A 19,807-nucleotide genomic window follows, 5' to 3' on the forward strand; every position below is an offset into this window, starting at 1 on the left:
AAAAAACAACCCAAAAAAAAATCGGCGGAGGCTAAGGAAAGATCCACCCCGCTCTTTTATTTCTTCAATCCTCGTTCCTGGGCTTCACTGCCAACACCCTGGTCACTCCTTGCTAGCGAAGCTTCTTCTCGAAGGCTCGTATACCACGAAATAAAACCATCACACAATGAGTGACGAGACTGGCGCAGCTGGCCAGGCCGGCGAGCGGTTCGCCATCGGTATCTCCTTTGGAAACTCCAGCAGCTCCATCGCTTTCACAGGCCCTGTGAGTAGCGATTTCGCTTGAGAATAATTGGATGCAGTTGCTCATCACGATTCGTTTTATAGGAAGGAAAAGCTGAAGTCATTGCCAACGAAGAAGGAGGTATGCACAAGTCCTGCTGTTCTCCAAGCCTTGTAGTGGATCAATGAACGTGAAAACTAATTCTATCTCATTAGATCGTCAGATTCCATCCATCCTGTCGTATGTCGAAAGCGAGGAATTCCATGGAACACAGGCAAAGGCGCAACTTGTGCGCAACTCGAAAAACACTGTTGGATTCTTCAGGGACTACCTGGGAAAGGAGTAAGTGGCGGCCGGCTTGTCTCAATCGCGCACATAAAGTACTTATCACGATTATGCAGCTTCAAATCGATAGACCCTACTCCTTCTCATCAGTCTGCACACCCTCAGCAAGTTGACTCCACGGTTGCCTTTTCCATCAACGACACCGAGTCCGAAACGCCCAGCACTGTCACCGTTTGTGAAATCACAACCCGTCATCTCCGCCGCCTGGAGAAGTCCGCCTCTGACTTCTTGGGTAAGAAAGTCAATGCAGCAGTTATTACTGTCCCAACAAACTTTTCCGACGCACAACGTGAGGCGCTCATCGCGGCAGCCAAGAATGCCGATATTGAGGTCCTGCAATTAATCCACGAGCCGGTTGCCGCTCTCTTGGCTTACGACGCCAGGCCTGATGCAGTCATCGAAGACAAACTCGTTGTCGTGGCTGATTTTGGTGGAATTCGCTCGGACGTTGCAGTCGTCGCCTCGCGTGGTGGAATGTACACGGTCCTTGCTACCGTCCACGACTACGAGTTGGGAGGTGCGAACCTGGACCAGGTCGTCATTGACCATTTTGCCAAAGAATTTATCAAAAAGCACAAGGTGGACCCTCGTGGAGATGCTCGTGGCTTGGCTAAATTGAAGCTTGAGTGCGAGGCCACAAGGAAGGCCTTGAGTATTGGAACCAACGCCACTTTGAGCATCGAGAGTCTCGTTAGTGGTATCGACTACGGCTCTACGATCAACCGCACAAGATACGAGCTCTTGTCCGGCAAAATCTTTGCTCAATTCACTGGCTTGATTGAGTCTGCAGTCAAGAAGGCCGAGCTTGATGTTTTGGATATCGATGAGGTTAGCCTGCCTAATCAGAATACATGCATATTCCTACTAACGCAATAATAAAATAGGTAATTCTCGCTGGTGGTACTTCCCACACCCCCAAGCTCGCCCGTCTCCTGGAGAGTATCTTCCCCGAAAAGACAAAGATTCTTGCACCATCCACGTCGCCATCTGCCATCAACCCGTCTGAACTTTCAGCCCGTGGTGCCGCCTATCAGGCCTCTTTGATCCAGGAATTCGAGACAGAAGACATTGAACAGTCAATTCACCCAGTAGTCACCGCCACACCACACCTTAGCAAGACAATCGGAGTGCAACTTGTATCCGCAGACGAGAGTACTATTTTCCGTCCGCTAGTCAATGCCGAAACCGCCCTCCCAGCCCGTCGCGTTGCTCAGTACGCCGTCCCGAAAGCTGGAGGGGACGTCCTTGTGCGCATCAGCGAAGGCGAGCGCGAGATCAAGGTCACCAAGCCAGAGCCCAAGCCCAAGGAGGAAAAGCCCAAGGACGAGGATGATGAAGACGACTCCGACTTTGACGACTCCGAGGAAGAGGAAGAGGAAGAAATCAGAGAAATAATCTGGAAGGCCTCCACAAAGTCAATTGCCGAGGTGGCCATTAAGGGCGTCAAGGCCGGCGGTAAAGTCGAGGTCACTATTAACATCAACTCGGATCTTGGTGTACAAATCACTGCGCGCGAAGTTGGTGAAAAGGGTGGTGTGCGACTTGCTGTTGAATCTCCATCTGCTTAAAGGACGACAACAAGCATTGGAAAAAAAAAAAAAAAAAGACAAATAAAAAGAATAGAGCAGAAAATAATCAATGTGGTATATACGAACTTCTCTTATTTCGTCCTTTTTTATTATAATTTTGAAAAATAGAATTTCTTTCTTCCCCTATCTTCTTTATGAAGGCAAATCGTCTTCTATTTGACCATTGAACATGAAGACTTTTAATGTACCTGAATCTGAAACTTCCCATCCTTAACTAGATAAAGTATTGGACCTAGTTATAGAACTCAGTTACTCTCTGGCGAAGAGACTTTTATTAAGTAGTTCATTTATATTCTTCACTTGTCGCAATCATTAAATTAAGTACAATATTAACCACCTAGCAAACTAACCAGGTAATAAGGAGTAAGTTATAATATCACACAATTTGTCCAAATGTATCATTAATGAATTACAGAATTATCACCGAATAATTTGAATCAATCCGAGCGAAGGTGGTCGTCAAACTGGGAAATCATACAACGTTGGAAAATGGAAAAAAAAAAAAAAAAAAAAAATTCCTGTTCATGAACATTGCATTATTGAGGTTGTGAGAGATCGTAATATCTTTCTTTGCAAGAGCAAGTCGTTTGTTGTTGAGAGATTGAAAAGAGTCATCTAAATGATCGAAATCCTGGGATGACATCGTACTCCGCACATAAGAGGCGCGCATAGCGTATAGATAGGATAGACCTAAGCGTAATCCTCGCGCTTCTTTCGGAAGCTTCCGCGAGATTTGGTGCTGGAACGCCTTGAAGCAAAGAAGCCTAGTCGTCTTGTCTCGCGACCACTATAGCCACTCTCTTTGCGACCAATTGAGCCGCCCATGCAGAACAAGACCGTCGAGATCGTCAAACACGCAACAGAAGCCCACATGAAGCCAAATGCTTTTGCACCGAGAGTGGAGTGTTGGCCATTGCGGTTGAAATGGTCGCGACCTTGGACGAAGCAGGCGCTGCACGTCTGTTAGAATTTCTTTTTTCTTTGCCCTTTTCTGATAAAGCTTTGGAGATACTCACGTCATAAGGCATGTTGTGATCACCTGGAAAACCCATGCAAGCCAGGCGAGAAGACTCGAGAGATAGCTTCCAATTCGTGTGCAGAAGGCCAATAGGCCGAGGAACAGAGACATTGTTGCGAAGAACAAGGCAATGATGATAAAGGGGAACATGAACCGGGACATCAGGAAGTAGTGTCTCGTCCTAGACTCATAGTCAGCTCATTCGTTCATACTATTATAATCTCTCAGAGAGCTCACCCGATGAACGCAGCAGGAATGTTATCATTGGTGCCGAAGTTATCATCAGACGGCGGGTCGAACGGATATGCCGGGTGAGACGATCCGCATTGGCTTTTTCCATTGACGGTACTGCAGATATTCCAGAAAGTCCATCGAGATACAGCTGGCGCTCCCGGAATACTTGAAGTGTTCGTTTGGAGAAAGTAGATGTTGTTCAACGGCGTGTGGTTGGATGCTCCGCCAAGCAGAGTGAGGAACATCATAACCATAGCTCCTGCAACAAAGAGCAGGGCCAGAAGGGCGAGAATTGGGCCTGTGCATATGAACGAGGAGGGTTATTCAATTGTTCACTTAGTGATAGAAGTAGTAATCAAGACATACGTCCAGTTGCCATGGCTGGCTGCTTAGTGTGAACAGGTTTTAACCTCCTGCAGACGGTTGCAGTTGCTTACTTCCAAGCGTGTAAGGGAGATGCGAAGAATTGAGAGCGTAGGATATTGTTTTTTACTTCAAGGGCCAACGAGTAAAGAGAAAGCTGGAGGGAGTGTGTCGGAATGCAGGAAATATGCGAACGAGAGGCTGGGAATTGTGGCAGCGTCAGGCAGTTACATACTTGCACAAAAAATGCATTCTCAGGCAGCGAATGGGATAATGACGTCGTCCTCACTGCATCGCGCACGCTAAATCTAGTTTGGCCTAGCGCTAAAACCTCAAAGTGGGCAGCGAGGTGCGCTGCTGATTGGCTGGCCCGCCGATAGGGATCAGCCACTACGTAACTAGCCTCTTTTTGCGGGCGAGATCCCAACGTCATTCACTTTATGCAGCATCACCCGCAACGTCACCTTGTCGTTTATCTAGAGGCTCGCTTAGAGAAACTCGCTGGGCCACTCCACCTTCACCAAAACGTGGACCAATCGCAGGCAACAATTCCTAGCGCTTACGGCTTCATCGTATGTTTCCCAATCGCATTACCTATTGAGTAGCTGGCCCAGAAGGGAAGGCCGTCATGGCAACTTGGGCATATCCTCCATTACCTGCAGAGCAGTTGCAGAAGGAGGAGGAGACAGCACTGGTGGGTAGAGCCTCCAGCTGAGATACAGGCAATCGCTGATTACAACATAGTCTAAAGAGCTTGAATGGCTTCTAGCAGCGCTCCAGGAATCCCTCGTTTCATTACGAGAGGGTCTTCAAGAATGTGCGGGATTACTAGCACCAAGAGAGCCAGGGTCGACTCTGGTTCTGTCGTCTGTGAGATCAGAGAGTGTGAAGGGATTTGTGACGAGGATAGGCACAAGGATTGTTAAAGGGGTATGTATGATATGTACCTGCCGCGGGGGTAGTTGCGGTTGAGCTTTACTTACCGATAAACAAAGGACATTCAACTACGACTCGCTTCGCTTCCACCCTCGCGTGGCGCGAACAGCACTCGCCTCAACGTCTCCGGTATTCCAGGGGCACCTGAGCTTGTTTTGTACCAGCTCGCTGCCGTACGGAATCTTATAAATCAGGGTCTCGACGTGATAGATGTCAGCACATTTACCGGTGATCCCCTCAACGCAAGTTTCATATCAGGCCAGCTGCGCTTGCTATATGAACATATTTCCGAGGCGAAGTCTGCCATCAAAGGAGGAGCAGACGTGTCGAAATGGTGGGAGCTAAGTGCAGAGAGCAGTGTATGCGACGTGAACCCAGCGATAAGCCAAGACTGGCCATTATACTGACAGTATAAAAAGGTTTTTGATCCACCTACGCCGTCATATTTATCTTTCCATCTGACCATTGCAGATGCTGCATTGGTCTTACACCTACGAACACTAGAGCCAATCTCTCCAAATCAAGCTTCGTCGGCCTTCGGATCAGAACTTTCCCTGACAGGCTTCTCGCTGCGAGACAAGATCTTTGGTCCTCGACTGCCGCCGCATGACGAATTGGGCGAGGTTTTCGTATGGCAGGGAGAAGAAGTTAGGGTCAAAGAAAAGATTCGAGTAGAAAGCCAGGATCCCAGTCTGATTGCTGTCTTGGCCAAGCTCAGTGCGTTGGAACACGAGGTTATGAAATGCAGGGCTTCATTGAAAATCGTGATGGGAGACGATGATGGAGACAGCGACGTATAGTGTAGTACCACAAGAAGTACTTCCTAGGACCTATCAAAAGGCATAATTATTATATAGAAGTGTATCATATGTTGATTCCGCCAATCAGAGCAGAGAGCAAGCAAGTGGGCCATTATGTGCCCAATCACAACCCTCAGATTACATGCCCCTTGGCTTGGCACTTTTGATTTTTGGGGAGCTTCAGTGGCGGGCAAAAATATTTCACGATCTGAAAGACACATCGATCGTGCTGGTCAGAAGGGGAAGTGAATATGTCTTTTCCATCTCGCGCAGCCCAGTCTTGCCGGCTGTGCTCTCCCAGGGCATCGCAGCACATCATACAACTTTCGCAACGTTCCGGCGGAGTTCGAAGATTTGGTTCGTCGATACGGAGCTCACGGCCCGCGCTTCCTGCGGCGAATTACACCAATTTCGAGCATTTGACGACCAGGACAGCAGCAGCAGCAGACCGAAGGAAATGGCGCGGTGGAGCTCGGTTTCGGGCATTAGCGACAGACACTGGTCTGGTTCAGGATCCAGAAAGTCGCAAAGCCGAGATTTACACTTTGATCGATAATATTCACCAACATGAGGACGAACTTTCGGAGATTTTGGATGATTTGCTTATTGAGGACTATGAACATATCATCGATACGAGGGGCTGGCGTATGGACGACGCATTCAGTGGCACCATCGGCCACAGAAATTATCAATCGCTCGAAACGAAGGTTGTACAGGCGCGTCAAGAATTCGGGGAATACCTACCGGATGGTCATCTGAATGCTGCAGAGGTCGAGCTTTATAATAGACTATATGGAGAAGCTATCGTCAGATCTGCTGATGCAGAAATGGAGGTCGATGAAAGAGAGCCGGACAAATTGTTGAGATATGATGGTGAAGGTGGTTTCGAAGAAATCGACTACGACCGTGAAAGCGCAATCGATGCCGATATCTCCGAGACGTACGATTTGAGCGATGAATCTCTGGAAGAAGATTCCTCCGTAATCCGGCGTGCTGCAGAGGCTGCAAAACGATTGGGGGGTGTTTTGTTGGAGGACGAAATGGAAATTGGAGGAGAAGAATCTGAAAGCGGACCCCGACTTCATCCCTTAACTGAGGCTGGAAAGTTCTCTACCAGCCCGAGAACAGTCTTCATTCCTCAAGATTCAGTTACTGGACCGATTTCAGTGATTCTGTCTAATTACTCCAACAGGCACATCGCCGAAGCTGCGCAGAAAGTCTTTGGCGGTCGTCGGTTGCCGCATTCTACGACTACATTGCCACCGGGCGCTCAAATTCCACAGCTTCCTATACCCCTGTCTGCTGCACAACACCATATGAGTGACATGGAAGCAAATGCCTACCTTGCCGCGCTCTATCCTGGAATTTATGCCTCAACTCTCAGTGTACTTGTTGAAGTTAGGAAACGCCTTAGCAGCCAATGGCTTCGGAACTTGATGAATCAGGAGACGGGCCCTCGCGTTCTAGATGCTGGTGGCTCTGGTGCGGGTATTTTAGCATGGAGAGACGTTCTTCGAGCAGAATATGAGACTATGGTACCAGACCATCCGAAAGATGCGCCTATTCCTACTGGAAAATCCACGGTGCTTGCGGGCTCTGACGCTCTACAGCTGAGAGCCAGTACACTGCTAGAGAACACAACTTTTCTTCCTCGACTTCCAGATTATGTGCATGTTAGAGACAGCAGCACCTTGGAAGATGACCGAGCACCTCCCAAGAGAAAGCAATTCGACGTTATCATTGCCCCTCACACGCTTCTTGAAATTGAAGAAGACTACATGCGAAAACAGCACGTGAAAAACTTATGGGCACTCCTCAACCCGAATGGCGGTGTCTTGATTTTGCTGGAGAAGGGTCGTCAGAAGGGATTTGAGGCCATTGCCGGCGCCAGAGAGATGCTTCTCGAGAGACACATTGCCAGTCCCGGGTCCACCGATTACGAAAGCTTAACAGAATCTGGCGACCAGGGTTCTATCAAGAAGGAACCCGGTATGATCATTGCTCCCTGCACTAACCATGGCAAGTGCCCAATGTACCACATTAGCGGACATGCGAAAGGCCGAAGCGACTATTGCCACTTTGAGCAACGATACATTCGACCTCCCTTCTTACAGCGTATCATTGGAGCGAAGGATCGTAACCATGAAGATGTCGAATTCAGTTATGTGGCTGTTCAACGTGGCGTTGACATGCGGCAGCAAGACTCCATCACACAGGGAAAAGCTGCTACGGATGCTGCATTCGAAGGCTATGAATACGAAGATGACCTTTCGACTACCGAAGACGCAGAAACTGCCTCATCAGCGGCATCAGCAGTACCATCCTCAGCCACCACGACTCCCGCTTTCAACCCCCTGTCTCTCCCGCGCTCAGTCCTTCCGCCAATGAAACGACGAGGTCATGTCATCTTCGACTTTTGCACCCCAGAAGGCAAAATTGAGCGCTGGACCGTCCCCCGTTCATTCAGCCGCCAAGCCTACCACGACGCACGCAAAGCACGATGGGGAGATCTCTGGGCCCTTGGAGCCAAAACGCGAATTCCACGGAACCTCAAATTAGGAAGTGCAGCAAGCACAGAGAGCAAAAAGGAAAGATTAATGCGTCGAGCAGCCAGCAAAATTGCTGAATTGGAACAGCAAGAAGAAGGAGAAGAAGAAGCTGAAGTTGAAGATGATATTGTCTCGCAAGAAGAGAAAGGAGCAGCAGCACCTGATCCGGCCTTGGCTAATGCGCTTAAGGAGCAAGCTATGTCCCTTGAGCGGAGGAAGAAAGGACATAATATTCCTAGCTGGAAGAGACATGCTGATAAGAAACGCGTCCGACAAGCTGTTAGGAAAGCTTCTTCAAACACTGCTACGGAGGATTTCATTTAAGTTGTGGTGGTTTTTTTTTTCCCCCTTTTTATTCTGAAATTTGTTTTTCTCCCTAGGTATAAACTTGCCAAGCATGCGTGCATGAGGGAAGATATGAGGACATTTCAATTCGCATCTAGCGTATCGGGATTTGGCAAAGGACAGACGGAAAAGCTTGTTCTTGACATGCATATATCATGTATTATTGTTGTATATTAGCTCTGGCATACACGACTCTTTTTTAAATTGTATATTAGACTATCACCTCTTGATACTCAATCCAACCCGATATCTGGTTGACCATGAACGATACCTAGTAATACTGCAGAGTGGGCTTTGAAAAGTAAGTGAATATCTTGCTTTCACAAAGGTTAATGTTTAGCTAGGCCTGGACTCTACTGTAAATCTCGACCCTCCTTCTATGCACATATAGTTCATCCAGTTTCTTCTTTTGGCATGGAGCCTTAGATTCAGCCTGAATTGGGGTTTCATTGACACAGATAATTTGGATAAGCACATATACAGTGTGCTGATTCGAATTTGGAGACCGAGACGAATGCGGCGTTGACATGCTCTATATGGTGGGATAGGCATTGTCTTTGAACAAGACTCCTTTTGCCAGAATAGGCTCAATGTCGGATTCGAATGGTTCTTTTCCGCTAATGCACTTCCCAACTGAGGTCCACGTGTTTCAAGGAAATACTCTTTCCGGATGGCCTAAACTGCTCGTTTGTGTATAAACGAGGCAAAAAAACGGTTGAATGTTGGGAAAGAGAAGAATCACTGAGCAGCCATACTCTTCCTCAACTGTCTCTCCTTCTGTCGACTCTGCAACTCAAGCCTATCAACGGCATACTTCAATCGCTCCTTTTTCTGCACCAATCTTCTTAATTGTACTGCTTTCGCGCCTGCGTCTGATGATGGCCGCGCAGGACGGTTCGCTTTTCCGGATAGAGAGGATGATGGTGAAGGTAGTCGACGCTCGTCTGATAGTCGTCCCTCTTGGAGCTGGCATTTTGCTCTTAGTGATTCCTCGCGACGTGCAAGACGCTCGACATGGTTGGATGCGACGGAGAGGAGGTGGGCGATGCTGGGAGTGATTTCGTCTAGAAGAGATTGCTGCGCTTCTTGCAGTTGTGGTTCGGGAAGAAGCTCGAAATGCTACGATTGAGTCAGCGTAATGTGTTTTCCGCTCAATTTTATCCATTACACTGATCAGGTTTAATACTAGGCAGTAAATCGTACCCTGGTTGTTTGTAGAACTTTTGATAGCCGTGGGAAGTCATTGACTCCGGAGTCTAGAATATCGATTGAGCTGTCCAGCAATTGTAGTGATGAACGGAGCGAGCTGACAGATGAAGCTAAGGAGTCAGCCATGGTAGTATAATACTGCACTGCAGGCTTCTTGTTTGCAATAATGTATGAATGATTCAAACTTCAATGTTTACATCGATACGAGTGACGAGGGGCGGAGAAAGTGGACTAGGCTACTTTGGGCAAGCGGCTTGGCAACAACTTCCGTTCTGTCGCCGACTTCGACTCTTTCCGTTGTGAACACTACAATCCACAACCTCCCTCAACAACTTTCGCGATTTATCCTTCCATCTCGCGATCAATCTGTCAATCATGTCTCTTCTCGGAAAGAAATGGCCGACTCCTGTCGGTAAGTTACTATACCACGTTCAATGAACTAGATTCAGCTTGCAATTTGCATGCATCCAAATCATCGTATGAAAGAAGCGATCGGTTACTGATGACGATGATACTATTAGCCAAGCCTATGTTTCCGTTCTTCGCTGCCGGTACGTCTTTTCAACTCACCGGAAGATCATATTTGCAACGATGTCTATTTCTGCTGTGGTGGAACGACATTCGATACGCCAATTCCCAGTTGCGCAGTTGGAAACGGGACGAGACTAACTAACTTGGCTGTTATGCAGGTCTCGTTATCCTCTACGGTGTCAACACTATCGCTAACGCTGCCATGGGAAGTAAGTGCTTATGCCTTTGGGATTGATCCGTGTATTCAGATAATCCCGGAACCGCAAGAGACTGGCCTATGAACCGTACTGATCAATTGACTCCTAAACAGCTGCGCAATGGAAGGATGACCCACGAAACCCTCACGCCAAACCCAAGGGCAAGTAAGCAACCAAACGAAACATCGGAAATAATCCCAACATGATGGAAGTGTTCATGTGATGTGGGAGAGGAGGAGTGAATGGAAAACACATGGGATTGATTACGTTTAGGTTGGAAATTAGTGTTTGCAAATCGAGAACTATGGCAAGTTGTCATTATCATCGCCAGCTTATACCATCAAAGTCATGTCATTTGTACAAAGCATATAGACTTGATCTGGCATCTCTCGACGACAGAAAAGAGTTAGCTGTACCATTATCACTATTACAATTTTCTATATTCTGTCACTTCTTGTTAAAAGTGAAAGGAAATCAGAAGAATATCTAGGATTTCATGTAAGTTAAATATATGGATGCCCTTATGGACCTCTTTTCACTGATTTTCAAGCCTGAGTGGCTGCCGAAAAGTTCCGACGAATAGTAAAATACTGTATCTGCACCTCCAGCTTTGGCCAAGAAGAGATATTATTGATAGAGTCTGAATTATGATTAGCTATGCAAGTCTAGATATAACTAGAAAGAGAGAGGAAAAAGCCAAGTCAAGTAATTTCATACAAAAAAGCCAACTGTAAAGCCTCAACCTCAGGCAACCAGATTACCCGCTAAGCCTAATCGAGCGGACCGTCGATCCTAACGTTTTCTTCCTTCACTTTTTGATTGACACTGAAGAACAATTCTTATCCCACAAAGACGCCATCCACACCCCAATATGTCTCAATTCAGAGCTAAGCGACTAGATCTCGGCGGCTTCATCAACGCCAGAGTGATCCGCGACCACACGAAGCGAAAGGTCTTTGAACAATTCGAGCCGGAAAGGTATGTCGTTTCCTTTTCCCTTTTCTTCTGGGCAATGAAGGCTCTTTCGTTCTGTTGAAGATAATTGGGCACTTTCTAATATAATCATTTACTCGAACAGACAAGCTCTCCGCTACGCAATTCGCAACACTTCCCTCCCTCAACGTGTGCGCGCACAAGCACAACTCCAACTCGCCCAAATGCACGCCTATACCCGCTCCACTCAGATCAAGAACCGATGTGTTGCTGGAGGTATTGCGAGGGGAGTTTTCAGAGATTTCAGACTTGCACGGGTATGTTTTTTTTCTGCTTCTTCGTTCTTCACGGCAGGACTTGGTGCTAATTGATTGATTGTGATAATGCAGTATCAATTCCGTCAACAAGCGCTAGCCGGTGAGCTACCGGGTGTGAGGAAAGCGTCGTGGTGAGAGGATTATATGATTTGAGGCCGAGGTCATTTCAATAATTGCTGTGCAATGGATTGGAGTGGTGTGTTAAGCATATGATGGGCTGGAGTTGGTTCCTTTGATTTGTGAGATAATTGTATACTAGGTCACTATAACTATGCATGTTGATATTATTCTTTCGTCCACTTCAGCTCATAACCGTATCTACCATCGGTATATCTTGAGAGATCTCATTGACTGACCGCTTTGTTTTCTCTGCAGTGACCGAAAAGGGAAATGGCGTCGTGATTGTGTTTGCCCATCGTTTGTTTGCGTGGTCACCGTTTGCTCTTTGTTCAAGCTCTTTGCGCTCTTTCACTTCTCACTTAGACTTAGTCAAGTCTTCACTCAATCAAGGCAGTCAACTCGAGCTTGCTGCCCTCACTCCCCTCAAGATTGACTTTCTTTCTCTCTTGAGTCTTACCCAGACCATCACCCAGTCAAAGTAGTCAGCTTAAATTTCGCCAGTTTTCATTGCTTATCTCGACACTGAACTATTTCTCTGCTTCAACTGCTATTCTCAAAAAACGAAAATCCTATCAACAATGCTTGTCTACAGGAGAAAAGACCTCCCTGATGATCCTGTCTTTCCTGCAGACTTGGAGAAACTAGGGTAAGCGCGTTTCTTTTCTCCATCTCTTCTTGGAAAAGTGTTTTTAATTTACTAAGAAAACTACTAGATACTTCATCAACGATCAAGATCAAATCAGGCAGATTGCCAATCCGGACGAAAGCTTCAGATACAAAATTAATGCCAATGAGAGATGGAACGAAGTCCATTGCAGCGCGTTTAATGGTGCTGTTTACCAAATTTCTTACCTCCTTTCTCCACAATTGATAGTTGTCGAACGGTTATACACACCCCTGAAGGTTTTTGCTAATATCCAACAGACTGCATTCGTCATATCGTTTTGTCCCGTCTGGAGGCTCTTGGAATGGAGACTCTGCGTCTCCCTGTCGGTGCTCAGACTCACGAAAAACATGTCCCTATTCTACATTCTACCAATATCAGTGCCGCAAAACGCATCATAGTCGTTCTTGGCAGTCCTGACCAGGAGCTCGGCATCTGGACCTACAGAAGCATATCTGAAAAAGGGATCAACGTCGGCTCCATGGTAGATTTTGCCAAGGCCGTGCTTCAACGAGACAAAGACAACACAAAGGAACCAAATGGTGAACATGATAGCATCGCGCTGGTGATTGCAAATTCAGGCCAGCTTATCTATCATTGCGGATCTGGGACGTCCATGTCTCGATCGACTTGGTTTGCTCTCCCCGTTGCATCCGCAGCTCATCCTCCACTAAGGCAGACATATAGAAATGTTGTGCCTGGCAATACCAATTGGCGAAAGCATGTCAGGTATATATTTGAGAATGTGCTGGCTGCAGGGGGTGAGTTTGTCAACGCCAATGCCAAGATCGACATCATCGGGGTCGAAGAAGGAGGATTGGCGGCTGTTGAGTATTTGGGTGAACATTGTGAGTTTCTACTTTCATGTCTCCTTGTTTCTAATTTCGGTTTTTATTCTTACAACTTTTCTCTTCTCACCAGGGTCTGCATGGAACAAATTTATTTCAGCAATTTGCTTCGCAAGGCCTCTTCATAATAAGCGCCAACTATTCAACGTTGAAGAGCAAGAATCGGCCGACAATGGGAATAGTAGTGACGTTGAAGTTGGTCAAACTCCGGGATCATTCGCAAAATTTCTGGCTACTAGATGTCGCGCCTACCTCCTGTCTGACAAGCCACTCGAATGGCCTATTCCTGGTACTCCGGAGTATGGTTGTAATACACATTCGTCTGGTGAAGCGGTGAATCATGAGGACGCAGTGGTCTCGTCATGGCAGGCTATGTTGATATGGCTCGACAAGTTACATTATGATCCGTCACACGAGGAAGTAGAATTCATCATGGAGGAGGTGGTGGACGACGAGGCTTGGAGGAAGTGGCAGCAGAGGGAAGATGAGGAAGATGAAGAGGAAAGCTCTAAGTAGTTGAAGCATCTGATTACGACCCAGGGGTAGTTGACCAACCTTGAGGACAATGTTGATTAGCGAATGAAATCCTCGTTGCAACAGCGTCAAGCATTGGGTAAGCAATGAGCGTCAGGCTGCCCTGACTTCCTAATCAGGCTAGACACCTAGCGAAAGCCCTAGCCCTAATCTCCCGCCACGCCGACGCTTCTTCAGGACATTGTTAGTATGAGACATGGACGCTGACTATAAGGCTAAGTTCGTGGCAATAGACCAGACAAGTTATCATAAAGAGTACTACGTAGTAATCGTCAGTGCAATCCCAAACATCCGTATCAAAACAAATATCCAAGTACTTTCTAACCCGACAAACCAACGTCAAGCAGCAAGTACCGTACCTGAAGAAACCGACCGGAGCCGGCCGAAAAAGCTTACCTCAGTTACGGACATAGTTACTATTCTGGAGTTATCCTTAAGTAAAGGAAAGCAGAACCAGACAAACGGTCAGCAAGAAGAAAGAAAAAGTGGTGCGGTTCGCGGTAGTGTTTTGCCGTGGGGCTAAGTCAGAGCTTATCTTCGTCTGTATTGGTATGTATCCGCTCGCTATCAGTGTATTAATACGGTATTGAATACGTGACGTACTCTTCTATCACCGACCTCACTAATGATAAAGATAAGGATAAGGATAAGAATGAGAATCCGGGGTACTTAGTACGTAGTTAGTTCACTTGGAGTACGGGGTATATAGCTTTCACAGTAATAACCTAGAAGATTATATTGTAGTTAGTCGACGAGAAGAGGGAGAGACAAAAAATACAGCCTTTTCCCAAAGCGGCAAGTGTGACCCTATCCCCGGCTACGCTTTTTTTTTTTTTTTTCTTTTTTTCTTCTCACTTTTTCAGTTCTCATTACTCGATGGATTAATCTCCTAGTGGCTTTGGTCATTTCTATCGAGTAACACCGTACAACGCCACAGAAGACGGGAGATAGCGGAGTGATGTGTAAGCCTTGCACATTTCTACTTGGGTTAAGTACTTTATCGAAATTTTACTCCGTACTCAAGTGTGCATTTTCTTGTTGTGATTGCTATGCGAAGTGACAGTAGCAACGAAGCCATAGCAAACCTTTTTTTTTTCTTTTTTCACAACGCTTGACTTGATCTTGCTGTTGAACTGATCACTTTGGCCTGAGACACAGTACATCCGATATCGTCCATAAATGATAATGCACAAAATCTGTAACTACGCAAGTCTAAGATTGGGCGGTGGGACGCAAACTTATCTCGCCCTATCGTACGTACCGAAAACCAAAAACGCGGTAATTACCCGTTCCCATATTACCACTGATAAAAAGACCCTCCGAGGGGTGACTCTCATACATATTATGGTACACACCTTCCAGATAGACTTGCTTTTTCTTCTCTTCATGTTCCTTATTTCCACTGTATTTTCCTCCATATCACAGTTTGCTCTGCGCAAAACAATACCTCCTATCGTATTATTACCTTATCGGGCTATACAGTGTCACCCCCTTATCTCTGCGCTTTCTCTTGCCACGATAAGGTCACTGCGGCGTTGCTCCTGCTTATTCGATCACTTCAGTGCTGTTCTTCCATAGACCCTCTTTTCAACTCTTTCATTCATTCTTTCATCCCCTTTTGATATATACAATATCTCCACTCTTAATCAAGACTGCCGCCCTACCTCATCCGGAGCAGCAGTAGACCGCCTCACTCTCAAACACGAATTCATCTTCTTCCAGGCTGCTGCCCTGTCTCAAGCCATGGCTGTGACAGTCATAGCTTCGTCCCGGGCCGTTATCTCGGGTCGGCTAAGCGCAGCCACCATTGTAATCTCCCAATCAACCGGCAAGATTGTGCAGGTGTTTGATTCCATCAGACCCGTCTCGGATTTCCCCGAATGCGACTCTTACAAGGATTATTCTCCTTATGTGCTTCTGCCCGGTCTAGTGGATGCGCACGTGCATCTAAATGAGCCAGGCAGGACCGAATGGGAAGGTTTCTATACCGGCACCCAGGCCGCCGCCTTTGGTGGCGTGACTACTGTCGTCGATATGCCACTCAATGCTATCCCGCCTACGACGACTGTGGCTGGCTTTCATGAGAAGATTCGCGCCGCCCAAGACAAGTGTTGGGTCGATGTTGGGTTTTATGGCGGTGTCATCCCCGGGAACGCCCACGAGCTGAAGCCTCTGGTGAACATGGGTGTGCGTGGGTTTAAGGGCTTCCTTATTGACAGCGGAGTAAGTCTCGTCCTTGTCATTGGTTAGAGCAAACAAACTTATAATGAAACAGGTGGAAGAGTTCCCTGCCGTTTCTTCACCCGATATCGAATTGGCCATGCGAGAACTCAAAGACCAGGCAACCACTTTGATGTTCCACGCAGAAATGCTTCCGCCCATCACCAAATCAGTAGGTGACGATGTGCAGGTCTCGCTACCACCCCTTGCACCAGAAGGGCCCCTGCAAAGCTACTCGACATTTCTCGCATCTCGCCCGGCATCCTTTGAAACGTATGCAATTGCACAAATCATCCAACTGGCCTCAACTGCACCGAAGCTGCCGCTGCATATAGTGCATCTATCGGCTATAGAAGCGATTCCGTTACTGCGAGAAGCGCGTGCCAAAGGCGTACCAATCACAGCAGAGACTTGCTTCCATTATCTATCACTGGCGGCAGAAGAGATTGCCGAAGGTGATACTCGACACAAGTGCTGCCCTCCTATCCGATCACAACTGAACCAGGATGGATTGTGGGCCGAGTTGGAACGATATGCTGACGACGGTGTTATCAAGACTGTTGTTTCAGATCACTCGCCATGCACGCCGGATCTCAAACTTCTCCCTTCGCATATTATGTCTAGTAGTACTAGCAGCCTTGACGCTGGATCGTCGAGCAATACATCAGCCGTGGTTACACCGTTAAATAATTCCTCATCGAGCAGCAGTGTGAGCGACTATTTCGAACCCAAAGAAAAAGAAGTCAATGACGGCAACTTCTTCTCAGCATGGGGTGGCATCTCTTCCGTCGGTCTCGGTCTGCCCATTCTATGGACAGAAATCTCACGACGAAAACAAGTTGCTGCACCCGGTGGCACCAAGACAATCGAGCAAGACCTGCAAGACATTGCCCAATGGTGCAGCGCCAACACAGCAGCACAAGTTGGTCTCTCGCATCAAAAGGGAGACCTGGCAGTCGGCTTTGATGCAGACATTTGTGTATTTGACGACACGGCCGAATGGGTCGTTGAGCCAAGCACGATGTTATTCCGGAATAAGTGCTCTCCATACCAGGGTCGCACGCTGAAAGGAATGGTGCAAGAGACGTGGTTGCGTGGGACGAGAGTATATTCACGAAGGGAAGGGTTCAGTCGGGCACCAGAAGGAAAGCTGCTTTTAGAGAAGCGGTCTCTTTAGATCATGCTGCTATAAACCTGGTTCATTGTTGGCACGAGCTAACTCCGACGTTGACCGTTGACATTGAGACTGTTGTACATATGAACTTTGCTTTTGTTTCTTTCCCCCCCCCCTGTCATTAGCGGCATATGCATGGATGCAATAGTAGTCCTTGGCCTGGCTTAGCTTCTTTAGCCTTTCGAAATAAATGAATCAAGACTTGAAGAACTTTCTTTTCTACTTCTCATTCTCCCAGCGCTCTCTGATTCTTCTCCGCACGCCGCCGTTGATGCCTTTGCCCCATATTTTCACTTCTTCATTGAAACCATCTTCATGCCCCTTAGAATTCGATAGATTCGACAGCACCTCTGATGAGACAACTTCCTTCTTCTCATTCAGCCTCTTCTCCGCATCCTTCGCCTGCCTAACCTTCCTCAAATAGGACGCATAAACCACCGTCTCTGCAACGCCAACCAAAATTCCCACAAACATCGAAATCAAAACAAATACCGGATCTTTTCCTGTCGCAGCAGTGGTGCCATCCCCACCCAAAAATGAAGGCGTCTGGAAATTCTTCAAGGCCCAAAACGTCGCAAAGCCGCAGAGCAAGATGGACATGAATATGTTGATGACGAGGGAAGGACTGATGGGGTCGTGATTTTCTTCTTCTTCGTTATTGGTCATGTCACTGTCATTGATGGTAGAGGCAAAAATGGGTGATGGACCGTAGGGGTTGGAGTGCGTCGAGGAGGGGGCGATGAGTTGGTTGTACGCCTGTTTCTCGGCGAGGGATTGGAGACGGGCTTTGAGAGCGAGGTATTCTGGGGACTGTTTCGTTTTTCAGTATATCAAATTAAATGAGATGAAAATAGAGGGAGGAAAAACGTACTGGTTCGGGCTTCGGCGGCGCAGGGGGAATATACACCTGCGTTCCCCTCAGGAGAGAATCCAGGGTATGAGGACTTCCATTCTGTCCATTCCTTAACTCATTAAATGCTCCCCGCAACGCAATCAATTGCTCATGCGAAATGGGTGATCCGACAGTTTTGTCTTGCTGCAAGCCCAGCTTTTCGCGTGACGCGGGCGAAAGGCCCTGTAGGGCTGTGAGTATGGTTGGCGTTGTGACAAGGAGTACCATCCTCTCTCATGTCCCTTAGTTCAATTCAATCAATGGCTGAATCCATTCATTCCATGTCTTTAAACTCGAGATTTGTTGATGACAGACGTGGAAAGGAAAGGAAAGGAAGGCGACGTCATTGCGGTCATCCAATCAAGTCTTGAGCTTTCGTGCCGGCAGAACTAACGAGGAATAATTTCTGTCCGCGCGGGGGACTAAGAACAACAAGCAAGCAAGCAAGCTCTCCGACCTCACTTTCTATAAGTCTCGACAGAGAGCACAAGTCTCCGTTGCAATGGCCTAAAGAGGGCCAAATCCAACAATCCTTCTTATTCAGAATAGCGAATAAAAATTGAGAACCAGCATGGCGGCTGTCACGAAAGTGGGCGAGGGGTAAATCTATCCTCTCCTATTTCTTTCTTTTCCTTTTTGGCTATCCTCATTCTATTACATTCATAAAAATGAACTAACAATACAAGATCAACAAACCCTCGCGGCATCCCCGTCGCCCCCTTCGTCGACAATGTCAGCGACTACGTCGCCAGCCGGGCAGACGTCGAAGGCACACTGCGCTCCTTCCAAGAAATGATATCCAAATACCAATTCATGGAAGTGAACACGCAGCGACGCAGCGTGGGTCTTCGAGAGAAAATCCCCGATATCAAAAAGACGCTTGATATGGTGAAATTCTTGAAATTGAGGCGTGATCATGTCAACAATAGCGATAATAACGAAGACGGAGATGACGAAGACAATAAGGATGTCATACAGACGCATTTCGAGTTGAATGATACACTCTACGCGCGGGCTAAAATCTCCGTGCAGGATACGGAGGAGGTGTATCTCTGGCTGGGTGCGAATGTTATGCTAGCATACCCTATTGACGAAGCGGAGACAATGCTGGTGGACAAATTACAGGCGGCGGAATTGAGTCTGGCGAATTGTGAGGAGGATTTGGAATTTTTGAGAGAGCAGATTACCGTATGTCTGATTCCTCTCGTCTTTCTTCCGATTTTTTATAAGTGGGTTTCTATGTATACTGATTTGATTATAGACACTCGAAGTTGCAACGGCCCGCGTGTACAATTGGGATGTTGTGCAGAGACGAAAGGAGAAGGCAGAAGGGAAGGGAGACGATGAAGAAAAGGGGGAGCCAGATGGTTAAATGTTCTGTTTTTCAGAAGGTCAAATTGATATGTCAAGTGTGAAGGCGGATTAGACTGGTACATAAATATTTGTTACAGAAAAGCTCGTGAATCTTCTCAAGTCCACATCTAGTTGTCAAAACACGTATCTACTAGTGTTGCATCCTACGAGTTGTACGGACAGTCAATCGTAATGAAGAAGTAAAGTAATAATGCATATAAAACAAGAAGGGAATAATGAATAACGCCCACGCCGGTTCCTCTTCCCCTTTTCCACTTTTTGTCATAACCCGTAGTTGCAGTCAGACTGACTTGAGTGACGTGAGATACATTATCGACATGAGATCTATGCGTGTATATGAGACAAGACTCATTATGATAGCATAAAATAATAAAAATAGAGTAGAATAGAAG

The 19,807-nt window shown here is 47.0% G+C and overlaps 10 protein-coding genes across 10 annotated transcripts, besides 1 other annotated feature; 7 read left to right on the top strand and 3 right to left on the bottom strand.

Annotated features, from left to right (window-relative positions):
• Window positions 1-166: 166 nt before the first annotated feature.
• Window positions 167-2,136, top strand: UA08_04277 (hypothetical protein; the record flags this gene model as incomplete). The annotated part of the gene is made up of 6 exons (XM_020266582.1): window positions 167-265; window positions 328-364; window positions 439-565; window positions 625-1,396; window positions 1,453-1,848; window positions 1,984-2,136. 6 exons carry the CDS (start codon window positions 167-169, stop codon window positions 2,134-2,136), a joined length of 1,584 nt encoding a protein of 527 aa, XP_020120889.1.
• Window positions 1,857-1,949: a repeat region (Identified by RepeatMasker using a combination of RepBase library and repeat library created with RepeatScout).
• Window positions 2,137-2,847: 711 nt separating the features above from the next.
• On the bottom strand, window positions 2,848-3,788 carry UA08_04278 (hypothetical protein; the record flags this gene model as incomplete). The annotated part of the gene is made up of 4 exons (XM_020266583.1): window positions 2,848-3,109; window positions 3,174-3,356; window positions 3,413-3,707; window positions 3,776-3,788. 4 exons carry the CDS (start codon window positions 3,786-3,788, stop codon window positions 2,848-2,850), a joined length of 753 nt encoding a protein of 250 aa, XP_020120888.1.
• A 612-nt stretch (window positions 3,789-4,400) lies between these two features.
• On the top strand, window positions 4,401-5,508 carry UA08_04279 (hypothetical protein; the record flags this gene model as incomplete). Its single annotated transcript, XM_020266584.1, has 4 exons — window positions 4,401-4,466; window positions 4,517-4,702; window positions 4,768-5,067; window positions 5,128-5,508. The coding sequence occupies 4 exons, from the start codon at window positions 4,401-4,403 to the stop codon at window positions 5,506-5,508; spliced, it is 933 nt and encodes a 310-aa protein (XP_020120881.1).
• A 251-nt stretch (window positions 5,509-5,759) lies between these two features.
• On the top strand, window positions 5,760-8,381 carry UA08_04280 (hypothetical protein; the record flags this gene model as incomplete). The annotated part of the gene is made up of 1 exon (XM_020266586.1): window positions 5,760-8,381. The coding sequence occupies one exon, from the start codon at window positions 5,760-5,762 to the stop codon at window positions 8,379-8,381; it is 2,622 nt and encodes an 873-aa protein (XP_020120880.1).
• Window positions 8,382-9,140: 759 nt separating this feature from the next.
• UA08_04281 (hypothetical protein) lies at window positions 9,141-9,737 on the bottom strand (the record flags this gene model as incomplete). The annotated part of the gene is made up of 2 exons (XM_020266587.1): window positions 9,141-9,521; window positions 9,606-9,737. The coding sequence occupies 2 exons, from the start codon at window positions 9,735-9,737 to the stop codon at window positions 9,141-9,143; spliced, it is 513 nt and encodes a 170-aa protein (XP_020120644.1).
• A 1,473-nt stretch (window positions 9,738-11,210) lies between these two features.
• On the top strand, window positions 11,211-11,724 carry UA08_04282 (37S ribosomal protein MRP2, mitochondrial; the record flags this gene model as incomplete). The annotated part of the gene is made up of 3 exons (XM_020266588.1): window positions 11,211-11,317; window positions 11,418-11,589; window positions 11,662-11,724. The coding sequence occupies 3 exons, from the start codon at window positions 11,211-11,213 to the stop codon at window positions 11,722-11,724; spliced, it is 342 nt and encodes a 113-aa protein (XP_020120645.1).
• A 563-nt stretch (window positions 11,725-12,287) lies between these two features.
• On the top strand, window positions 12,288-13,737 carry UA08_04283 (hypothetical protein; the record flags this gene model as incomplete). Its single annotated transcript, XM_020266589.1, has 4 exons — window positions 12,288-12,355; window positions 12,423-12,538; window positions 12,634-13,221; window positions 13,322-13,737. 4 exons carry the CDS (start codon window positions 12,288-12,290, stop codon window positions 13,735-13,737), a joined length of 1,188 nt encoding a protein of 395 aa, XP_020120646.1.
• A 1,761-nt stretch (window positions 13,738-15,498) lies between these two features.
• UA08_04284 (hypothetical protein) lies at window positions 15,499-17,152 on the top strand (the record flags this gene model as incomplete). Its single annotated transcript, XM_020266590.1, has 2 exons — window positions 15,499-15,978; window positions 16,031-17,152. 2 exons carry the CDS (start codon window positions 15,499-15,501, stop codon window positions 17,150-17,152), a joined length of 1,602 nt encoding a protein of 533 aa, XP_020120856.1.
• Window positions 17,153-17,368: 216 nt separating this feature from the next.
• UA08_04285 (hypothetical protein) lies at window positions 17,369-18,269 on the bottom strand (the record flags this gene model as incomplete). The annotated part of the gene is made up of 2 exons (XM_020266591.1): window positions 17,369-17,959; window positions 18,021-18,269. The coding sequence occupies 2 exons, from the start codon at window positions 18,267-18,269 to the stop codon at window positions 17,369-17,371; spliced, it is 840 nt and encodes a 279-aa protein (XP_020120640.1).
• Window positions 18,270-18,612: 343 nt separating this feature from the next.
• Window positions 18,613-19,413, top strand: UA08_04286 (hypothetical protein; the record flags this gene model as incomplete). Its single annotated transcript, XM_020266592.1, has 3 exons — window positions 18,613-18,641; window positions 18,728-19,229; window positions 19,303-19,413. 3 exons carry the CDS (start codon window positions 18,613-18,615, stop codon window positions 19,411-19,413), a joined length of 642 nt encoding a protein of 213 aa, XP_020120426.1.
• Window positions 19,414-19,807: the final 394 nt, after the last annotated feature.

This window comes from Talaromyces atroroseus (genome assembly GCF_001907595.1).
Source record: "Talaromyces atroroseus strain IBT 11181 chromosome Unknown scaffold_4, whole genome shotgun sequence".
In the NCBI taxonomy this organism is placed as follows: Eukaryota; Fungi; Ascomycota; class Eurotiomycetes; order Eurotiales; family Trichocomaceae; genus Talaromyces; species Talaromyces atroroseus.